The 22,889-nt window shown below is 48.3% G+C and overlaps 2 protein-coding genes across 4 annotated transcripts; one reads left to right on the top strand and one right to left on the bottom strand.

The window, feature by feature from the left end:
• Nucleotides 1-7,981: 7,981 nt before the first annotated feature.
• Nucleotides 7,982-11,566, top strand: DCTPP1 (dCTP pyrophosphatase 1). The gene is made up of 3 exons (XM_047714217.1): nucleotides 7,982-8,148; nucleotides 8,867-8,977; nucleotides 11,075-11,566. Exons 1-3 carry the CDS (start codon nucleotides 8,048-8,050, stop codon nucleotides 11,373-11,375), a joined length of 513 nt encoding a protein of 170 aa, XP_047570173.1. The 5' UTR covers nucleotides 7,982-8,047; the 3' UTR covers nucleotides 11,376-11,566.
• A 1,814-nt stretch (nucleotides 11,567-13,380) lies between these two features.
• ZNF771 (zinc finger protein 771) lies at nucleotides 13,381-22,107 on the bottom strand. Of its 3 annotated transcripts, none has more exons than XM_047714215.1 (3): nucleotides 21,959-22,107; nucleotides 21,168-21,317; nucleotides 13,381-14,460 (listed from the first exon to the last, which is right to left on the bottom strand). In XM_047714215.1, the coding sequence occupies exons 2-3, from the start codon at nucleotides 21,306-21,308 to the stop codon at nucleotides 13,645-13,647; spliced, it is 957 nt and encodes a 318-aa protein (XP_047570171.1). In that variant the 5' UTR covers nucleotides 21,309-21,317; nucleotides 21,959-22,107; the 3' UTR covers nucleotides 13,381-13,644. The 3 variants fall into 3 exon arrangements, with proteins under 3 accessions (XP_047570171.1, XP_047570170.1, XP_047570172.1); XM_047714214.1 differs by lacking the exon at nucleotides 21,959-22,107 and adding an exon at nucleotides 21,659-21,949; XM_047714216.1 differs by lacking the exon at nucleotides 21,959-22,107 and adding an exon at nucleotides 21,400-21,608.
• Nucleotides 22,108-22,889: the final 782 nt, after the last annotated feature.

Below are 22,889 nucleotides of genomic sequence, written 5' to 3'. Positions count from 1 at the left end.
ACTCAAAACAGGCATAAAACCCAAGGGCTAGCGGATGGGAGAGGAAAAGAAAGGGCCTAACACTTCTTGGAAGATTTAAAGTAGGTGGAAGAAGGGTAACTGACTTAGCAGAATAGAGGAAGCCAAAGTAAATGCCTTCAGAGTTGGGGAATACTAACAGGAAGCAAGGAGATGTGCTTTGGAGGTACTAACGGGTCAAGGGTGGGGATAAAGACAGATACTGTTTGAAAGCTTCTATACAGGGTAATTATATCTTTGAAGTTCATAAACCTCTCCCCCATGTCACATAACCAGATGACTGCCTCTTACCTCTGTAGGTAAAGGGAGGTTTACTTTCTGAAAAATGAATTTTAAAAATACTACAAAGCTGGGGACACCACAGTAAAGGACAGGGGCCTGACCAAAAATAAGAATAAAGGCTGAAAGAGACTGCCCCAGCCCACTTACCCCCTTAAAAACACTGTCTGGGAAGCTTATACTGCCTTTGCTTCTCTGGAGAAAAAGAATGTGCCCAGAAAAAAAGACCTATATAAACATTTGGTGAGTCCCCAGTGAAAATCCCTGTACCAGGAAGCCTCCCAGTTGAGAAGTTTCACTCAGGCACATTCTTTTCAATGCCCCATTCTTTTTTTTCTTTTTCTTTTTTTAAGATATTTATTTGACAGAGATCACAAGTAGGCAAAGAGGCAAGCAGATAGAGAGAGGGAGAAGCAAGCTCCCTGCTGAGCAGAGAGCCCAACACAGGGCTTGATCCCAAGACCCTGGGATCATGACCTGAGCCAAAGTCAGAGGCTTTAACCCACTGAGCCACCCAGGCGCCCCTCCATGCCCCATTCTTAAATATAAGCGGTCAAGGATCACCAGACATTTGAGGTAAGCCTCTAACTTGAAAAGAAGTCAAAGAAAACAAAAAATTCAGTAAAGAGATAAAACAGGGAGTAGAAGAAGAAAAAAAGAGGTAAAGAAGATAGTGTTCATAAAAAGATAATGAGAATGAAGCATTTAGAATATAAAATTTAGCTAAAGTTTTCAAAATTCAGTACAATACTTAGAAGATAAAGTTGAAGAAATTTATCAGAAAGTAGAACAACAAAAAGATGCACAATAGAAGAAAAAAAAAAATGTATGGAAATTAGAGGAAAGCCCAGAGGTTCAACATCTAGGAGGAATTCCAAAGAGATAATAAAGGAAATGGAAGGAAAAAAATACATGAAATGATATAAGAAAATTTTCTAAAATTTAAAAAGTTGTAAATACCACATATCTCCTGACTTCCCAACATAGTGAATGAAACATGACATACATTAATTTTTATTAAATTATAAAATACCAGTGATAAAGAGAAGTGCGATATATATATATATATATATATATATATATATATATATATTCCTTTGAACTGCCAACAACCCCATTTTGCAAATGAGGAAGCTGAGGTGCAAAGAGATTAAGAAATTTATCCAAAATTGCACAGGCCAACTGCTAGGCAGTGTGAGTCCAGAGTCCATTCTTCTTCTTCTTTTTTTTTAAGATTTTATTTTTAAATAAACTCCATACCCAGTGTGGGACTCATATTCACGATGGCGAGATGAGTTGCATGCTCCTTGGGCGCCTGGGTGGCTCAGTGGGTTAAGCCTCTGCCTTCAGCTCAGGTCATGATCTCAGGGTCCTGGGATTGAGCTCCGCATCAAGCTCTCTGCTCAACGGAGAGCTCACTTCCTCCTCCCTCTCTGCCTGCCTCTCTGCCTACTTGTGATCTCTCTCTCTGTCAAATGAATAAATAAAATCTAAAAAAAAAAAAAAAAAAAGAGTTGCATGCTCCACTGACTGAGCCAGGCAGATGCCCCCATTATGCTCTCCTCAAACCATCTAGGCGAAGAGAAGAGCACATAGAAAGCTCTGGCAATAAGAATGGTATCAGATTTCTCAACAGGGAAAAGGAAGCTAAAAGCAATGAGGTAATCCCTTCAAAATCCTGAGGGTAAATTATTTTCTCTGTATAATTCCATACCCAGCCACATCTTATAAATAAGCAGAATAAAGATATTTTTAGACATGCAAAGTGTAAGTGGTTTCATCCCACACACTCTTTCTCAAGAAACTACTAGACAATGTGCTCTAGGAAAATAAAGGGGCAAACTGGGAAAGAGGAAAATGAGGTTCAGGAAACTCAAGCCGGCATAGAAGAAGGTGAAGGGAGGTTTCAAGGTAACAGCTCTATGGCATGTCTAGAGAGCGAGCAGCCTGGAACAGGCACATCACTCAGGAAGAGGAGCCTGAAGGCTCCCAGGAAAGGAAAATGGGCCTGTTTGAGCACTGATATTTTTGATTTTGTGAAAAATTACATTGGAAGGTTAAGGGAAGATGTAAAAAGAATTAGTAACAATTAAATAGAAAACTAGCAAATGAAAAAAAATGAGGCAGTTATCAACTCCAACAAAAAATAAAACCTTGTGTGACAAATGAAATGTAATCATATATAGTATTCAGCAATGAATATTGACATAGTTGTAAATACTATCTAACTACAACAATAAATCAATTTTAAAAATTCAATCAGCTTTTTTCCTACTCAAAGCTCTGAAATCACTTTCCATACAATCCCTGCTACGTATGTCCGACCTCATTTCATGGCACTCACCTTCCCTCTCTCACTAAACTCTAGCCCATTAGCCTTCCTGTGGAGCTCCAAACAAATAGATATCCTTTGTACTCTGCAGTTCCCTTTATCTGGAGTCTCACCTCGGCTCTCTACCTGGCAGGCTCACCCTCAACCCTGTCTCAGCTAAAATTAAACCTCATAAAACCTTCTCTGACATTAGCCAACACCTACCAAATCTCCAACTCTTCACATCATTTATTGGCTTCACAGCTCTAACCCTAATCTGTAATTACCTTGAGAATGTGTTAGTTTACTTTCTAAGTGTCCCTTTCTGCTAGTATGTAAGCTCCAAGATGGCAGGGGATGTTCCCTACCCCCAATACCTAGAACACTATCCGGTCCATAGTTAGTACTCAGGATATATAGAATAAATGAGTGAGAAAGTGAGTGAGTAGGATACACATTGGGGACCCTAGCACCCTCAATGTCCACACTTTCCTTGCTCTTGATGTCTCCTAGCAGTGGAGCCTGGTATCACCAATCTCTCAAGGCTTTGGAGAAGAAATTTAGGCCTCAGTTCTGTTTGTCCACATACACAGCTCTCTAACTGGTTGGAGTGGACCGTACAAAAGGGGAGGAAAATGAGGGAAGCATCCCTGGCCTGCGTCCTCTTAGTTAACCTAGAAAGGGTTAGGGGTTGACAGCAAGATAGGCATCCATCTTTTCCTTGGGGAGAAGCTGGACAGCAAAACAGAGGCAGCAGGTGGTGGAGGGGACAGGACCTCAGGTAGAAATCAGAACAGAATCACAGATAGAATCACAGATAGAAGTAAGGAAGGTGATGGAAGGAAAAAGAAAAGGAAAAGGAAGCCAAAGGCAGAAAAGAAAAAGGAGAGGACGTTGAAGATAAAGGAAGAGAAAGAAGATGAAGAGACAGAAGGACAGAAGAAAAGGCAGTAGCAAGGTTACCTAAGCACATACCCAAAATATTGAGCTGCCTCTTTTACACTCTTGTGGGGGTAGGGAGATTTCTTTCACTTGTTGAGGAGCACTGGGGGGTGCTGGTGAGCTTCAGCATTCACCTTTCTGGGTGATCTCAGATAAGTTTCTGGGCCTCAGTTTCTTCATCTGTAAAACAGGCACAGCCATACCCACCTACTGCAGAGAAGTCATGGAGGGGATCCCATGAGACACGCTGTTATAAATTAGTATTTATTAGATCTATTCAAGTATCAGGCCCTGGAGAAACAAAAGCCTGACATTGCTTCTGTTCCTCAGGAGACTCAGTCTAAAAGGAGATACCCATCATCCCAAAATCAAGACCAAGAATGGTAAGCACCATATGGACTAGAGTGGATTAAGTACTATAGAAGGTCAAATATTTCCTTTTTGGAGGAAGTTTAGGAAAGCTGCCAAGAGGAGGTGGCTTCAAAGCAGGCCTCTGCAGAATGAATAGAATTTGGGTTTGGATATGCAGAGAAGGAATGGGTATTCAATATATGAGCAAAATTAGGGAGGAGGAGAGTGGGGATCATCTGGCTGGATTTCAGCATGGGTTTAGGAAAATAAGACTGGATACATAGACTGGGGAAGGACTTCTCTCTTTCTCTCTTTTTCTTAAGTAAGCTCTACACACAAAGTGGTGCTTGAACTTATGACCCTGAGATCGGGAGTCACATGCTCTACTGACTGAGCCAGCGAGGTGCCCTAAGAAGGGCTCCTAAAGGTGTTAGGGACTCCCCAGACTGAATGGGCTAATCTAGAGATTTCTCAAAGCCTCTGTCATGACTCCCCCTGAAAAGCTTAGTAAGAACAAATATTTTTAATTATAGCGCATCATTTCTGCCATCCCCCAGTTCAAAACCAACAGGGTCAATGGCTCTACCTCCAATAAGAACAGCACTGTGATACAAACTAAATACACATTGTCCCAGCCCTCCCAGCACACACCTGAAGGGTCGTTGGAGGCCGGCTAGGCCAGAGCCCCATTACATAGATAGGGAAACTGTGACTCAGAGAAAAGAAACAATCTTCCCAAAGACATTTGTGCTTGGGTTCCCAATCACCTGACCCTTAGTTTGCCAGGTTCCCCTACCCCAACACCAACCACTCAGCTTATGGGTCTCTGCTACCTTGTTCTCCAATCACCGCAACCTCCCCCACTCTAGGGTTTCTCAAAAGCTGTCCTGGGATCAGTTGCTCATGGTTGGCTCCAGTGGTGAAGGCAGCCAAACTCTTGCGTAGCAGAAGGACAGTGTGTACATGCTTATGTTTGCTTGTCCCAGCCTGCCCATCCTGTCATTAAACATTTATTAGGGAATAATAGCTGGAAAATAACTGGGAAAACACCTTTGGTCGAAAAGACTAGGGCACCCAGTCCCTAAAGGGATACGCTTGTAAAGGCTAATCACAAATGTGAACCAAAAGCCAAGACCAAGCACATTGAGGCCCTTACTAAAGCAGAGAGGTTGGGTTGCTAAAATGTGTCTGGGGAGAATGCAGAAAAGTGAACGGATGTGGGGATGAGGGTACAGAAAAAGTCTGCATGAAGGGTCCAGATCATGGGGCCAATTGTAAGTTCGGGTCTGTTCCCTCTCCCACATGAAGGTCTTCCCCACCCCTCCAACAATGTGCTGTGTGTGCTGGAGCTGGGTTTGCTTGGTCTTCCAAGGACAATGCCATGGAGCAAAAAACTGGGATGTTCTGCAGGATGCTTGACAAAAGCTTAACAAACCAGTCAGGAGCCCCAAGGAGGAAGGCAGAGGCAGGCCCGCAGAGAGTGTCTCCTCCTTCCTGTCAATCACCAAGGACCATCTGACCTGTGTGCTCTACAAGTCCTGGTTCCTGACTTCAAAAATCTGAGTTGCAGAGGACTCCTGAGAAAGCTGTGTTTTGCATTCCAATAAAAGACCTTGGATTCTTGTCTGGAGAAGTTAGCAAACATCAGGGTAGGTGCTATGGAAAGTACTTTCAGTTCCCAGATTGAGAAGCAGCTCAATGTTCTGAACTTCAGACCTGTATGTACATCTGCCTCCAAGACATCATCTAGATGTTCTAGAGCCAACTCAGATTCAACAGACCCTGAACTGAATTCATTATCTTCCCTTCCACCCCAACTCTTGGGTCTTCTGCGTCTTCATTTCAGCAAATGACAAAATTATCCATCCATTTACTCAAGCCAGAAACCCAGGAGTTACCCAGGACTCCCTCTTTTCTCCCAACTCCCATATCCAACTTCCATGTTGCCTAATCCAGCAGCAACTTCTGTGCCCTCTTCTTATCCTGCAGCTCAGTAGCATCCAATGACATCAGATGTCCACTCATTTTGCAACACTTTCCTCTCAGCCACTATGAAACCACACTCTCAATTTTCGTGTCATCTCACCTGCCTCTTCTCTTTTGCTCAACTACTAAACATTAATCTAATCTTAGTCTTAGTCTAGTCTTAGTCTTGTCTATCTAGATTCTTGTAGTAGTCATTCTTCTCCAAGTCCACGACTTTAAGTACTGTCTGATGACGGAAACTACCCATTGTGAATCTCTAGCTCTCATCTTTCCTCTAAACTTTCGTCTCATAAATCCACCTGCCAAGTTGATATGTAGCTTCAATTAGCATTGTACTAAACCAAACTCCTGATGCCATGTGTGTTCAATCCTGAACCTCACTTTCCTCATCCCGTATGTGTCACCCTCATTCACCATGTTGCTCAACACTCAAAACTTGTAAACTAAAAAACAAACAAAAAAACAACTTGTAAGCCATACTCTATCCTTTCTCCCACACCTCTAATTCAAAATCAACAAAGCCTATAGATCTACCTCCAAAAATATCTCCCCAATATACCCACTTCTCTCCATCTTCATTCACCATCGGTCTGGCCCAGAGTCAACATCATCTTTCTCTTGGACAACTGCAGTAACTCCTTTCCTTGTTTCTACCCTGGCCCTCTTCCAATTCATTCTTAACACAGCAGCCAGAGGACTCATAAACTCAAAAATATGATCATATAACTCCCCTGCCAAAGCCCTTCAAAGGGTTTCCATAATACTTAAAATGCAAAATAAAGTATGAAATAAAATCCATGGTTGATCAATCTGATCTTGCCTCTTGTCACTTCCCTAATATCACATCCAACCACTCTCCCACTTGCTCACTACATTCCTGACACACTGGAATTCTTTTTGTCTTTAGAACATGCCAAGACTTTCCTGCTTTAAGCACTGGTGCTCCCTCTACCTAGATCTCTATACTCCTTGATTTTTGCTCAGATTAAATGTCGCTTTCTCAAAGCCAAGTAACAGAAAACCCAACTAAAAGTGGTTTGACCAATAGATTTATTTTCTTACATAACCAAAGTCTTAAATTAGGACCTTTCTGGATAATAAGCGTCCCAACGATGTTATCAAGGATCCAGGTCCTTTCTAACTTCCTATCAACCAACCCCAGTTTCTGGGCTAGCACTCCCCACAAAGATTCCGTCATGTACTAATATCTAAAGGTAGAAACATCCTGTGCTTTTTTAACAAAAGAACTCAGAATCTTTCCCAGAAGTCTCCAACAGACTTCCCAACTTCTCATTGTCAAGAACTAGGCCATATACTCACCCATAGACTGATCAGGCCAGGCAATGGGGCCACATGATCAATCAAGGAGAGGAGGGTGAACACCAGAATAAAATCACTCTTGTGCAAGAAGGCAGGAGGGGAAAAGGCAGTTGAGCTGGTAACCAACAATGCTTGATCTTCCCTATACCATGCAATCTAACGTTGCCCCCACTTTTCAGTGTTTAAATAATTTTTTCCCATAGTATTTATTATCATCTGAGGCATTATAATGTAGGGGTTAGTAAGAGACTTTGAAACCAAATTACCTAGAATGGAAACTTGGCTACCGCCTTATTAGCTGTTGAGTTAAATTACTCAATCTCTCCGTTTCCTTACCTGTAAAATGAGGAAGATGACGATACTATCATCACTGTTGTAAGAATTAAATAGGTAAAATGCTTAGAATGGTCACCCTAGCTCCTAAACCCTGGAGACACTTTTGTATCCTTATAATAAATTTCCCTTTCTCGCTTGAACTCTCCATTTCTGGGGTTTCAGGGGGCCCCACTCTCTTCCCTGCTCCGTCAGTTCTCTTTGGCGCCATCTGGCGCCCACAAGAGAAGAGACGCGCCTGCGCCCTCTTCGCCCTGGGTCCATTGTCTCTTGGTGGCCGAATCTGGTCTCTATACCTTTAAGATGCTCGGCCAAGACCGAGGAACCCAAGGCCGTGGGCGTAAAGGGCGGGCTGCAGTCAAGTCCACTTAATTAATTGGCCTTTCCTGCGGCTCCGCCCCGGAAGCAGTCGTGAACCCCTGTGATTGGCCAGGAGCCCTGGAGGCGGGGTTCGAGCTTGGCGCGGTGTTGTTCCGTGTGCATCCCGAGTGCTGCGTCGTGGGCGGTATGTCTCGGGCGAATGGGGACGCGCGTGGGGGCACGGAGGGAGACGGCATTGCTGCTACCGGCCCCTTCAGCTTCAGTCCGGAGCCCACGCTCGAGGACATGTAAGCCGTCCCTACCCAGCCTGGGGAGGTCGCCCCTTTTCTCCCGCCTATTGGGGAGGGTCTCTCCACGTGGTCTGGAAGAAGGCTAGAGGCTCTGCTGGGGTCCCGGCTCGGCCGGCTGATCTCTGGAGAGTCATGTAACCTCCTTATCTGCAAATTGGACATAGTGATGCACACCAGAGGCAGGGGAAATGGTGACGCCCGGTGAGTAATATTAGAACCAGCCCTGGGGAAATTGGGCAGCTGCTTCCGATGCTGCTTCTGTCCGGCCTCTGCCCTCCAGGAGTGGGTGGTAGGAAGAGGGCAAATGTCAGTGCTGAAAGGTGGGTGATATTATTTTTGCTGGAGGAAGTCAAGGAGGGCTTCTCAGGGGAAGTGTCCCTGGAGCTGCACTTTGTAAAATTCGATATGCAGGGAGAGGAATATTCCAGGTGGAGGAAACTGCAGAAGCAGCAGTAGAAGGTGCAGTAATGGAAGAGAGGGTATTGTTAGTTTTTGGCAGAGTTGAGGGCCTGCGCAGTGCACACCCTCTTTATCGATGAGAAGTCCAGGTCCCAAAGAGAAGAATGATTGCTTGAGGCCATCCAAGGAATTTGTTGCAGAACTCCTGATACTTATGCCCCCATTATATATCACTGAGATGCCCGCCTGGGCTCTTTGTCTTCTCTTGGGTTCTCGAACCCAAGACCAGGTCTTCCACTTCTTTCTTCTTTTCTAGCCGCCGCCTCCATGCTGAGTTTGCTGCTGAACGAGACTGGGGCCAGTTCCACCAGCCTCGGAACCTCCTACTGGCCTTGGTGGGGGAAGTGGGGGAGCTGGCAGAACTCTTGTGAGTAGATGAAGTCTTCTTGGAATAGTCTGTGTGTTATGTGGGAGGGGAACATTTATCTGATCATTAAATATCCATGCTGGGCTCTGTACCTGGGGATAGGGATGACTCATCTGCCCCTGCCCTCTTGGGGCATCCAGTCTTCTGGAAAGAAAAGTGTGAAAACAGCAAGGCAGGTCCAGGTCATAAAGGATGGTGGCAGCCTCTGGGGTGGAAAGGAGGGTATTTTTTGGAAGACCTCCCAGTGCATGCCAGCCTTGAGAATCATTGGCAAAGGTGGTGAAGTGGGAATGGGCAAGTTGAATTCAGGGAGATTCTGAAAGTCCTTCGGGGTAAGCTTTTCAAGGAAGGGCAAGGATATTGTATCTGTTTTGTTGCCTGCCATGTCCCACATGCCTGGGGTACCGCAGTAGATATCTACAGAACGAGTGATGGGGCTGTGGAAGAGAGGGGAGCCAATACGAACTCAGAGGGACAGAGCTGAAGTTAGGAAGTGATGGAGTTTGGACAGAAGACCTGACCAGATTTGACAGGTAGAAAGATCCCTTTCTGCAGGGTGAATTGGGTCACGAAGAGAATTGGGGCAGGGGAAACCCATGAGGAGGCTGATACAGATCAGGCAAGAGGTGGTAAGGCAGGCCTAAACCAGGGCATTCGCTTTGGGGATGGAGACATGAGAGCACAGAGATATGTGTGAGGGCAAGCCATTCATTCGTTACAGATGAATGAGCATCAGCGATGTGCTAGGGCTTCTAGAATGAAGCCCTGAACAAGATGGACATGGTTCCTGGGGCACCTGGCTGGCCCAGTCAGTGGAATATGCAACTCTTGATCCCAGGGTTGTGGGTGTAGAGATGACTTAAAAATAAATCTTCGGGGGAAAAAAAAGGCATGGTTCTTGCCTTCACAGTACAAGGAGACTAACAATAAATAAACTAATTTTTTTTTTAAGATTTATTTATTAGAGAAAGCGAGCAGGGAAAGGGCAAGGTGGGGGAGAGAATCTGTTTTTTACAGAGATTTTATTTATTTATTTGACAGAGATCACAAGTAGGCAGAGAGGCAGCCAGAGGGGGGGGGGGGGAGCAGATTTTCTGCTGAGCAGAGAGCCAGATGTGGGGCTTGATCCCAGGACCCTGGGATCATGACCCGAGCCAAAGGTAGAGGCTTTAACCCACTGAACCACCCAGGCGCCCCATAGGAGAGAGAATCTTAAGCAGGCTTCACAACCAATACAGAGCTTAACACAGGGCTTGATCTCCCAACCCTGAGATTGTGAACTAAGCTGAAATCAAGAGTCCACACTTAACTGACTAAGCCACCCAGGCACCGCTCAACTAATTTTAAAAGGTCAGGAATTGTGATAAATTCTATGAGGAAAATAAAACAAGGTGATGAGAAAGAAAGTAACAGAAGGAGAAGGCTTTTCTGAGGAGGGGACATTTGTGCTGAGACCTGAAGAACGGGAAGGAACAGCCATGGGAAGGATCTGGGGGGAGCAGGGAGAAGAGCATTTAAAGCAGAGGGAGCAAAGGCCCTGTGACAGTTTGACCCGTTTGCCAGACAGAACAAGCCAGAGTGGTTTTCGGTGGGGAGAAGCGGGGAGGGGTGGATAATGACTTTGGAAGAGAGAGCTCATGTGGACCTGTACAGCATGGTCGGGAGTTTGGATTTTATTCTAAGTACGGTTGGGGGAATTATAGCAGCAGAGGGACAAAATGTAATTTGTGGGTTTAAAAGGTGGTACTGGGCAAGAGTAGAAGGTGAGTTAGCCAGCTTTCACAGTGGTCCAGTTCTGGGACTTAGTCTGGAGTCACAGTGGCTAGGGCTGGGGAGAAGTAGAATTGGGTCTTAACAAGTGAAATGTTCTCTTGGCCAGTCCTCGGCTCAGGTTGGGACACAGAGGTCTGGATGAATTACCTTCGGGGGTCTTCTTCCCACCCTCACTCTGCCTAGGGCCCAGGTGGGTTGAGTTGGAAGAACTTCCTAAGAGGTAGGAATGCATTGCTGCAAGGACTGGGGTGCTCCTAAGAGAGGCAGAGCCCATCATCTTAGCTAGCATCTGTGTTTGTGTCTATCTCTGTTTTCTGCCCCCAGTCAATGGAAGCCCGATGAAGAGCCTGGCCCCCAAGCCTGGCCCCCCAGGGAACGGGCGGCCCTTCAGGAGGAGCTTAGTGATGTCCTCATCTACCTGGTAGCATTAGCAGCCCGCTGCCATGTGGATCTGCCCCGAGCGGTGCTCTCCAAGATGGACCTCAACCGCCGGCGCTACCCAGCACATCTGTCCCGCGGCTCTGCCCTCAAGTATACAGACTTGCCCCATGGGGCCACCTCTGAAGACCAAGCTGTGGGGCCTGAAGACTGTGACCGTGAGTCCACAGGCCAGGCCTCAACCTAGAAACATGGGCACAGGACTTTGCAACCCAGCATGGCATCTGAGAAGCAGAGTATGGCCTGGCCATGGAACTTTGTTCTAGTCCTTTCCTAATGGATCAGGGGCCTTCGGACTTCCTAAGGCCTGTGGCCCGAAAACCTCCAGAAGACAGCCTCCTGTTATTTTTTTCACTCTCATTAAGTTTTGGTTAGCAACTTCTAGATTCTTCTGGAGTGACTGGGGAGACTCTATCTCAGCAGGTACTAGAGAGGGGCACCAGGGATGCCTCTGAGCCCAGCTGCCATGTTTCTCTTGGGTACCTCCCACCTAGAGGGCAGAGAGATCAGATTTCCAGCAAGATCCTGGTGTGGTGCCATGCAATTCCTTTATCCCTTCTGGACCTCTACAGGAGATTGGAATCTGTATGTAGTGTTGGATAAGGGTCCAGATTCTGGAGCCAGGCTGTCTGGGTTCAAATGCTGTACTTTGATACTTACGAGCTGGATGATGTTCATCAAATTACTTCATCTTTCTGCACCTTGGTTTCCTCATCTAAAATGAAAATAATGGTATCTACCTTATAGGGTTGTAGGGTCTAAGTTATTTTTAAATGTAGCGCTGAGGACAATGCGTGGCACATAGGAGGGACTTTCTAAGTTTGTGGTTCTCTGTTTGCTTTTTCAACTCAAAACTTTCAGGGGCCCTGAGCAGGGAATGTCAACAGTTAAGAGGGGCCTGGGCCTAAAACCCATCCTTGCCTATCAGGACCCCAACGCTGTGAGAGCCTAATGCCCCTCTCCCTGGGCCTCATCACAAATTGGGGTCAAGTGTCTGATGTGGAGAACAGAGATCTCTCTCATCTTGGAGAGGGCCTCTTGCCTCCTCCCCTGTCCTCTCAAGGCCAATTTCCACTTGGACAAAGATAGTGTGGGGTGTGTATGATTTACCTCTTGTGAGACCTCAGGCACATCACTTCCCTTTTGAGGATACCCATGGCCTCCCCTCCACTGTGGAGTGATGCTGGGGGAAAAAACCCTCAAACTACTTTTGCCACCCCTAGGAGTCTATTTCCACATCAGTAAAATGAGGCATTCCTCTTTACTGGTCTCATTGCTATTACTAACAACCTCACTCCCTTTTAACCAGTGACCTCTTACTTCCCAGGTAAAACACAGTCCGGATTAGAACTGCTTCAGCTTTGTATTCCCAAACCCACCTTTCCTCTCCCTACTGGTCTCTTATCGTATATACTTTCCATGAGTTATTTCCCCTCTCTTCTATATAACCAATTCTCGTCCTTTCTACCAGGTTGGCCAACAGCATATATGTAAAGCAGACTTGAGTTTCCTCCCTCTTGAAAAACAAACCCAACGAACCTCCAACCATTTCCCTCTTGCTTTTCACAGCCAAGCCTCTTAAAATGGGTTGTCTACACCCATCCACCGGGCTTCCTCATTCTCCTATTTATACTCTAGCCCACTCAAAGATGGCTTTCACCCCCTCCTCCTCCTCTCACCACTTTCCCTGAACTATAGATACAGCGTGTAACAGAACTGACCACTCCCTCCGTGAAACACTTTCCTCCAGATTTCCCAGACAGGACACTTCTGTTTTCTTTCTACCTCTGGCTGTTCTGTCAGACTCCTTGGGTACCCTCCTCCAGTGGTGGTATTGTGCACTCCAGACCCTATATCCCCAAGCCATTTCCAGTCACCTGACTCCCATGCATTTACCTCACACTCAGCGTGCCCAGATTGGGATGTAACAGTGGCCACCACTTCCAATCCTATCTTCTCTCTCCTACACTTAAGTTCATTACTGCTCACCAAACAATGCAGCGGCTGTTTGACCAGAATGTGCTCCATTTGTGGAGCCTTCCAGACCTGAAGTTATGAGGGCGCCCCACACATAAAGTCGGGGAACCCCTTTGGGCCTATAGCCCCACTTAGTTCTATAAGTCACTTAAGCCTGAGTAAAACGCCAGCTTTCCTCCTCCCTCGCCCCCCACCTCACTCACAGGCACGGTGGGGCAAGGATATAATACTTTATTCACTAACAAGGGTCAAAGGGTTGTAGTGATGGGGAGTGGGCACTGTTTCCGGGGGTCCCAGTGAGGGGATTCTCCCTGCCTCCCAGTTGCCAGGCAGCCAGGCCTGCCATCCCACCCTTTCCCAGCCCCTGGGTGGTGAGCTGGGGACGTCCTACTTAATGCAGCCCCAGTTAGGGGTCCCCGCGTGTCCGCCCCCTCCCCCAAGCCGGATGCTCGCAGCCCTTCGGCGACAAGAACGGCGGCTCAGCTGCCCTCGCACTCTGGGCAGCGCTCGGTGGCCGTTGCGGCCGTGGCGCCAGGGGGAAGCTTGAAGTCCCGGCCGCAGCGGGCGCAGATATAGAGACGGCGCCGCAAGTGCGCGCGACGGTGGCGGATGAAGTGCGAACTGAGACGGAAGCGCCGGCCGCACTCCGCGCACGGGTAGGGCCGCTCGCCCGTATGCGTGCGCGCATGCTCCGCCAGGTTGGAACGGTGGCCGAAGCGGCGGCCGCACACGGCGCAGCGGTGCGGTTTCTCGCCCGTGTGCACGCGGCGGTGCTTGGCCAGCGCGGAACTCTGCGCGAAGCGCGTGCCGCAGTCGGCGCATGCGTACGGCCTCTCGCCCGTGTGCGTGCGTCGGTGGCGCGCCAGGCACGAGCTGCCGCCGAAGGCGCGTCCGCAGTCCGGGCACGCGTACGGCTTCTCGCCCGTGTGCACGCGCAGGTGCTGTGCGTAGTTGGAGCTCTGCGCGAAGCGGCGGCCGCAGTGCGCGCATGCGTACGGCTTCTCGCCCGTGTGGCGCCGCCGGTGCTGCCGCAGGTTCGAGGCAGCCGAAAAGCGCTTGTCGCACTCGGGGCACTCGTAGGGCCGCTCGCCCGTGTGCGTGCGGCCGTGTTTGGTCAGCGCCGACTTCTGCGAGAAGCGCCGGCCGCACTCTGTGCACGCGAAGGGCCGCTCGCCTGTGTGCGTGCGTGCGTGCTTGGCCAGCGTGGAGCGGCGCGCGAAGGCGCGGCCGCAGTCCGGGCACGCGTGTGGGCGCGCCGGGTCGGCCGACGGCGCGGGCGCCTCGCTCGTCCGGACCTGCGGGGAGAGGGGGAGGGGGGACACGTCAGCCCCGACTGCCGGGCTCCGGGCGCGGGAACCGGAGGCCAGGGTGTCCGCGAGCTGCAGCCTCTCAGTTCCCGTTTGTAAAATAGAAAAAGCGGCGGCGCCCGCCTCGGGGCGGTTGTGCACTTTAAATGAGACAGTACGTTAACACACGTACACAAGGCCTAGTGTCATTCTAGCAATTCGTTACTAATCGACATATTTATTGACCGCGTACAATGTGCCAGGCTCTGTTTAGGCAATGGGGATTCAACATCAAATTTTAAAAATCTGCTTCAGGAAAAATGGACAGAGTGCTGGTATTGGGGCAGGGAGGAGGGTGCTGCACATTTAAATAGGACTGTTAAGAAACTTTACAGAGGGACCAGCAAGGCCCCGCGGGGAGTCTGCCTGTTGAGTTCCAGGAATGGCTTGAAAAAGTGCCTAAGGCAGAATGCTTGAGGGGGAGAATGATGGAAGAAGTGGTCTTGGAGAGGATCTCTTAGCTTAGGGCCAAGTAATATGAATGAGATGGGGAGCCAATAGAGATGTCAGGTGGTTTGGAACAGGGATCTGAACACACCAAACTCATTTTAAAAGTCACCCTCAGGTTGCTGGAGTTGAGAACAGAAAACAGGGGAGAGGGCAGAAGCAGGAGCCCAGTGAGGAGGCTACCTGTACCGCAGCCATCTCTGAAGAGAAGACAGTGGCTCAGACCGAGGTGACAGGTGGAAAGTGAAGGTAGGTGATCTGCTTCAGGATATATTTCGCAGTTTGAGACAACAGATTGGATAATAGATTGGGTAGGTGGTGTAATGAAAGGAGTCAAAATGACTCCCAAGGTTTTTGAGTTTGGCCACTGCAAAGGTAAAATGGCCGTTCTCAGAGATGAGAGCAGTGGGAGAAGCAAGGTGGTAGATGAAATTTACTTCGGAGCATATCTGCAGTTCTGGACACATCTGGAGCTGAAAGAGACCTGTGCTTAGGGATGTTAACTGAGAAGCTGTCAACCTATCAATGGTCTTTAAAGCTGAGTCTGGATGAGATCACCCAGGAATGGGCAGAGAGAATCTCGGGGAGCAAGATGGGCAGCCAGCAGTGAGGCAGGAGAGCCAGGAGGGCATAATGTCTTAGAAGTCAGGCTGGGACAAAGTCCAGGCTCTTTAATAAACTTTTCAGAACAAGCACCTACCATTTTTTAAGTGGCGAAGAAAGCAAGGCCTGAAATGGAAAATTTTGAAAATGAGCCAGTTTCATGAGGTCTGAGCCTTTAGAGATAAAATTTTAAAAAAAAGAAAAGAAATGCTTTGTAAGAGGCAGGGGAAGAGAAAACATTTTGTACCAACAGCAGAGTGAAGAGGAATATTGGGGGCACGTTGCTCCCTTCTCAGAAAAAAGAATGCTCGTCCCAGCAAAAGTGATATACTGAACACCTACCGTGAACCAGACAGGCACATTAATTCAAAACCAAATGAAGGGGCACCTGGGTGGCTCAGTGGGTTAAAGCCTCTGCCTTCAGCTCAGGTCATGGTCCCAGGGTCCTGGGATCGAGCCCTGCATTGGGCTCTCTGCTCAGCAAGGAGCCTGCTTCCCGCCCCCCCTCTGCCTGCCTCTCTGCCTACTTGTGATCTCTGTCAAATAAATAAATAAAATCTTTAAAAAAAAAAAAAGAAAGAAAGAAAGAAAAGAAATGCCTGGCACAGATTAAGGACAAGAAAGTGTTCGCTTCTCCTCATATTCAGTCTCCACAAAGCAGTTAGTATTGTTCTCATTTTATAGATAAGGAAACTGTTAAGAGAGGATGAGTGACAAGGAACAGTAAGGCTCTTTTCTTTCTGAAGTTGCAAGGAGGGCAACTTCAAGCCTTTCAAGATCCTTTGTAAAAAGGCAGCTTTTCTGTAACCAACTCAGAAACTGGAAAATAAGGCAGTTTGGGAAATTAGTGACCAGCCATGGGAACTCTCGTTTAAACAGTATACATAATGGTAACAGTGATAACATTACCTCGTAAGGCTTTGACAATGCTATTTTATGTACATTATCGTATTAGAGCTTCCTGTCAACCTCTTGAATAGGGTGTTATCTTTTGAGAGTTGAGAAAACAAAGGCTCATTGAGTTAGATTCAAAAGCCAGGGGGAGTTGTGCCTGACTCTAGAGCAATCACCCTTACCCTGTAGGCTACAGTACTTCCCCACCTAGAACAGCCGAGATGAGACAGAGGCTGGACTCCAAGTCCCTGGTGCTTTCCAAGAGGGATTCAAGGTTAAAATACAACTTGATACTTTAAATCAAGAAACTCCCCACAGCAGGTTTGGCACAGTCTGAATTCAAGGTCATACTTTCCAATCTTGCCCTGGTTTTGACATCTGTTGGCTTTATTTCAACATGTCAGCCACTGTGGCGAGGATTTTTCTTATTATATTTACATTTTTCTGGCCCATTTTCTTTGGCACCCTTCTGTAAGATGACTTTGACGAGTCTGCGGGCTTCCTTATGCTGGGTTCACTGCCTTAATGAGAAAGGAATTCTTCACATGAGTAGCCTTTGTATCTCTAGCTTCAAGAAGAGGGGCCTTGGATGCCTCCAGGGAGATTTTTTTTTTTTTTTTAAGTAATCTCTACACTCAACGTGGGCCTCTATTGCATGACCCTCAAACACATGAGATCAAGAGTCACATGCTCTACCAACTGAGCCAGCCAGGAACACTCCAGGAAGAATCTTGGTGAGACAGGCAGGGTCGAGCTCATTAAGACTCTGGGCAAGTCACTCCCTTCCCCTGCCTCAGTGTCCCAAGGAAGGGGAGGTAGGCTAGGGGAGATAAAAATTTCCCAACTTGAAGCATGCAAACCTCAAGAGGCAAGAGGACTATAGGTGTTACGTAGGGAAACTATCTTCTTATAATCATGTGTCTATTTTCATGGACATTAGAAAAACAATAGATCACATGAAATCCACAATTCCATCCATGTTATTGTGTAGACGAAGGCAGGTTTATTTAACAAAACGATGAGAATCTATCTGACGAAAAGCATTAAATAAAGGAGCACAACAGGTGGGCAATGTACACGTCACTGAAGCTTGGCAAATACCTGGCTAGGGGATCATTAAAGGCCCTTCTATGTCTTAAATTCTACAGCTAGTAGACTTGAACATTAAAATGGTATTTGCACTATAATGAGAGGTGCTATGAGTATATAATCAATATCAATATTCTATCATAATGGGAAAATCCAAGTATTTGAAGTTTGTGATTTTGTCTTCCTGCTTATGTTTTTGTTTGTTTGCTTAGGGTTTTTTTTGTTTGTTTGTTTAAATCGGGCAAACATGTCTGTTTCGCCCTAGCCATTACTTTCCTAAATTAAGAACAACAGCTGCCATCACTGATAATTCACTACATGCTACGAACTGTGCTAAGGGCTTTTCATCCATGTTCTCGTTTTAAACTCTCACAACCCTTTGGGTTAGGTACTATCTGCTCCATTTTTGAACAAGGAAATAAGACCCACCAATAAAGCGATTACCCAAGGCCCTACCACTCATCAATGGCAGAGCCAGAGTTGGCACTGAGAGTCTGTCCTTGTCCAAAATACCTATTCTCTTAGCCATGATGCAATTCTCTCTGACAAGTTGGAGATCACCTACACAGCTTGTCTCTCTGCCCTAGGCTCTTTTAGCAGTCAGGATCTCATCTCCCCTTCTTGGTACAAAGCATAAAATAATGACCCTATTCTCTTGCTCCTAGTTACAGGAATTGTGGTCCACAGGTCAGCAACATCAGCATCACCTAGGAACTTGCTAGAAATGCAGAATCTCAAGGCCGACCCCAAACCTGTAGAATCAAAACCTTCATTTTTAACAAAATCACCAGGTAATTTGTATGCATGTTAAAAGTGAAGAAACCTGATCTAGAAGAGACAAGGGCTACTGCTGGAGAAAGCAGGTGGAAAGGGGGAAGAGGGCTTTACAGGCTGAAAGACCACATGGGCACAGAGTTAGAGATGAGAAAGGGTCAGGTATGTTTGAAGTCAGGGCATGGGATGGGGACTGAGTGATTAGAGATAGCCAGGATGGGGGGTCAGAGGGTGAAGAGCTTTGAATGCCAGGCTTAGGAGCTGAGACTTTAGCCTGAAGGAAACCGGAAACCACTCAAGGGTTTAAGCAAAAAGAGGCAGGATTGGATGTGCTTAGGGCCCTCTGAGAAAATCTCTTCTACTTATTAAAGATAGACTAGATTTTCATAGGCAGCGAGAGGGTTCTCCAGGCCCTGAATGTGGCATAATTAAGGTCTATTCTGGACAATGAGTGGCCATGGGACTGTGTGATAGCAAGAAGTCACAGAATGTCAGCCTTGGAAAGAGCTTTCGAGATCACCATTTTTGGAAACTGAGTCTCAGGGAGACCACACAGCAAGTTAATGAGCTATGCTGTGGGCACAGTACTAAATACTAGTCGGATGTCTGTGTGCCATCCTCAATTCCAGCCTCCTTCCCCAAACCCAGTAACCCAGATGATACTTCTCAGGCTGGTATTCGAGGACCTTAACTTTCATTACCCCTCTTTACAGAGGAGAAAGCTAAGGCCAAGCTGGTAAATGACAGAATTAGGATTTGAACCAATGCTTTTCATCGCTACATGATACCCTTTGGAGTCCAGCCCTCCATACCTTTGATGACTAGACATGCCTACTCCCCACCTCCAGCCAGCCCAGTCGGGGTTCCCAAATATCCCCTTCTCTCCATCTTTTCTCCACTGCTATCACAACCTTAGAGCAGGCTGTCAGCGTTCCCTGGCCTGGTCTTCCCCATAATAGCCAGTGATTCTTCTAAATAGAAAATCCAGCCATGTCCCTCCCCCAATTTGATGCTCTAAATTCCTATGCTGGCTTCCAATGCCATTTTACTCACTGTTTCCCCCTGACTTCTCTGGCCTTATCTCCGCTGAACCTCTGTGTTTGCTATTCCTCCTCCTGGAATACCCTTTCTCCTTCTGTATTTGCCAGATCACCACGGTGTCTTCAAACATCAAGTCAAAAGTCACCTCCATGAAGCCTCCCCATTGTCTGCCCCCAGTCCTCTGTCTAGGCCTTCAGTCTGGCTTCTCTGTTCACTCCCAGCCCTGGGGTTCAGCCCAGAAGGTTCTTTGATAAAAACAAGTTGAAAAATCTCCAGAAGGATGACCTCGTGCAAGGTCCTGAACCGCAAGGAGAAGAAGGACTATCAGCAGCAAATTTTTACATAGTGTTTATTATGCACCAGACACGGTTCTAACTCTTCTCAAATACTAACTCATTTAGTCCTCACAACCTCAAGGAGTAGATGCTGTTATGATTTCCCTTTTACAAAGAGGAAACTGAGCCAAAAAGAGGGAAAGAAACTTATCCAAGGCCATACAGCTGGGAGGTGATGGAGTTGGAAGTCTACCTAAGCTCTGGAGTCTGGGTTCTTTTTTTTTTTTTTTAACATTTTATTTTTTTAAGTAATCTTCACACCCACCATGGGACTCAAACCCACAACCCCAAGATTAAAAGTCACGTGTTCTACCGACTGAGCCGGCCACGTGCCCCTGGAGTCTGGGTTCTTAACTTATAGGCCAAAGGTCAGATCAGGGGATCCATAGAGCCAGAAGAGGCAGGATGTGCTAGAATGACAGGCCAAGGAGGCCTCAGGAAAACGGAATTCAACAGTTATTTTGACTGCAACTGGTTGCCAAAGCAGCCAGCCCCCTCCCCCCAGGGCCCACCATACCCACTAGGGGGCAGCAGAACCGTCTTTCCCAGAGAACTGGCCCCTTGCAGGAAGAAATGGGAGGGAGCCTGGGCCCAGATACCCCGATCAACAGGAGTCCTCCAGATGGACACAGGGCTCCTCTGGCAGGGGGGTAAGTCTTATAAGGTTCTGGGAGGTGAAAACATGCCTAGTAGCATTTAGGATCTCCCAAAGGGAAATCTAACTCATATTCAGATCTCCTTAAAACTCCTCTCTTTAAACCTTCAAAACCCTCAAGATAAAACCCAGAGGAAAGGTCCCACCCAGCCTGCCAACCACCTTACTCTCATCCATGCTCCGCATGACTGAACCACCCGCCTTCACTTCTCCCAGTGCCCCACCCACTTCCCTGAGTGATGACTAGGGCCATTCCTTCTAAATCTCAGATCCCCACTGGTCTCAGCTAAGCTGCCCCTTTACTGACTTTGAGACCTTGGGCCAGTCACCAAACGGTCCAGGCTCCAGGGCCTCAGTTTCCTCACCTGTAAAAGGGAACAAATACTACCTACGTTCCAGATTTGCAGTACTTAGAACAGTGTCTGGTGCATAGCAAATGCTACTGAGGGCCACTTGGTACTGTTGTTGTTGCCTACCTAACCACCACTCCCCCCACCCCCAAGCATACAGTTCCCAGCTCTGGGCTTCCATGCCTCCTGTGCCTGCACCCATCACACAGGATTGTAGCTGCGTGGTTATTCATCAGTCCCATCCCGCTAGACATCAAGCTCCACAGGGAACCAAGGACAGCTAGCACAGTACCTGTGACATCTCTATGACGGCATTATGGACAGTAGGGGAGAAGGATGAGCCACCAACCCTGAGATTCTTCGTCTTAGACTCAGAGGAAAGTAGGGGCTGGATCGCTGGTTTCTCTAAGGAAGGCTGGGCCTGACCAGATTTAAGGGGGACCAAGCCCCCACGGGTGGGACACGTACCTCCTTGTTGTCCATGGGGATCTTGAGTTTCACCACCTCATACTTCTCCTCACCCTCATCTTCCTCACCCTTCACCAGCAGCACCATCTCCTCTTGCATTTCTTCCTCTTCCTCTTCCTCCGTCTGCTGTTCACCAGGCATCTTGGCGTCCTAGGGGGAAGCGCTGGGTCAAAAGCTCAGGACTTGCACCCCCCCACCACCACCACCCTGCCCCCCGCCCCATGGCCCTGACCCCAGCAAGGCGGTGGAGCCTTGGCTTTGCCCGCCCTGCACTGCCCTCTTCCCTCCACCCCAGGACCAGCTCCGAAGACACTCGTTCTCCCCACTCATCCCGGCATTCAAGGCCCTGAATAGTTCGAATCTCCAGCCCCAGCAAGTCGCCACCCTCCCCGCGCTGAGTCACTCCCCGGCGCCCCGGCCAGCGGTCCAGAGCTCCAGGGCACGGGCTGGGGGCGGGATCGGGCGGAGACCCTGGGGGGGTGCGCACTCACCAGCCGCAGATTCCGAGCTCGCACAGCCCCTGGCCAGGGCGCCGGGCGGTTGGGCACTCTGCGAGGCCGCGGCTCCGGGGGCGGGGCGGGGCGGGGCCTCGCGATCGGCCGCTCATTGGTCAGATCTCCTAACCCCGCCCCCTCGGGGGAGGGGCCCAGAGGACCCAGGCGTCCGGCCAGAACTGCCCCAAGAGGGTGGCGAGCCCGGATCTGGCGCCCCTCGCTGTACCCCAACTCCCAGGAACCCCCGGGCCGCCCCATCCCGGCGTCCAAGGTCCTCGCAGACCAGATGTAACCTACCTTCAAGGCTCGTCTCCTGTGGCCGCGTCGGAGGTCTCCGCTGCGGCCAGGCGCTTCTGCTCCGCCCAAAATAGGCCACGTGCGCTCCCGCCCCGGCCTGGGCCTCTCGCTGGCGCCCCGCCTGGAGGGCGGACCCTGTTGCCTGCTCACCTCTTCCCTTCCCTCTTTTTCCCTCTCCCATTTTTTCTCCTTTCCCGGCGTCGCCTTCCCAGTCTCCTTGCCTATGGGATGTTTTGCCCCTTTTGAATATGTACTTCCCAAATCAACAGCCACCCAAGCTACCGCTGCTACTTACTGGGTGGTGTGCCTACTACTCGCCAGCATTATGCTAAACGTTTTACACACCTGATCTTTGATCCTCGTAAGGGTGGGTCCATTTTACAGGTGAGCTAAATGAACTTGAGGGAGATAAAACGGATTTGCTTAAGTTACACAGTAAGGGTTGTCATAACATTCCTGACAACTGATAGGCTAAGTGGAAAATTAGTAGCCCAAATCCAGTAGCTCAGATCCAGTCCACAGAAGTATCTTGTTTGGCCTTCAGGTTATTTTTACTTTTAAAAATTCGTTTTAGGGGCGCCTAGGTGGCTCAGTGGGTTAAGCCTCTGCCTTTGGCTCAAGTCATGATCCCAAGGTTCTGGGATTGAGCCCTGCATCCGGCTATCTGCTCAGCAGGGAGCCTGCTTCTCCCTCTCTCTCTGCCTGCCTCTCTGCCTACTTGTGATCTCTCTCTATGTCAGATAAATAAATAAAATCTTTTTAAAAAAGAGATCAGGAGGGATGCCTAGGTGGCTCAGTTGGTTAAGCGGCTGCCTTCGGCTCAGGTCATGATCCTTGCGTCTTGGGATCTAGTCCCACATCGGGCTCCTTGCTAAGCAGGGAGCCTGTTTCTCCCTCTGCCTCTGCCTGCCACTCTGTCTGCCTGTGCACA

This window comes from Lutra lutra, chromosome 18 (genome assembly GCF_902655055.1).
Source record: "Lutra lutra chromosome 18, mLutLut1.2, whole genome shotgun sequence".
Taxonomy (NCBI): domain Eukaryota; kingdom Metazoa; phylum Chordata; class Mammalia; order Carnivora; family Mustelidae; genus Lutra; species Lutra lutra.
Note: the sequence above shows the minus strand (reverse complement) of the source record. Positions and strands in the feature narration are given on the sequence as shown.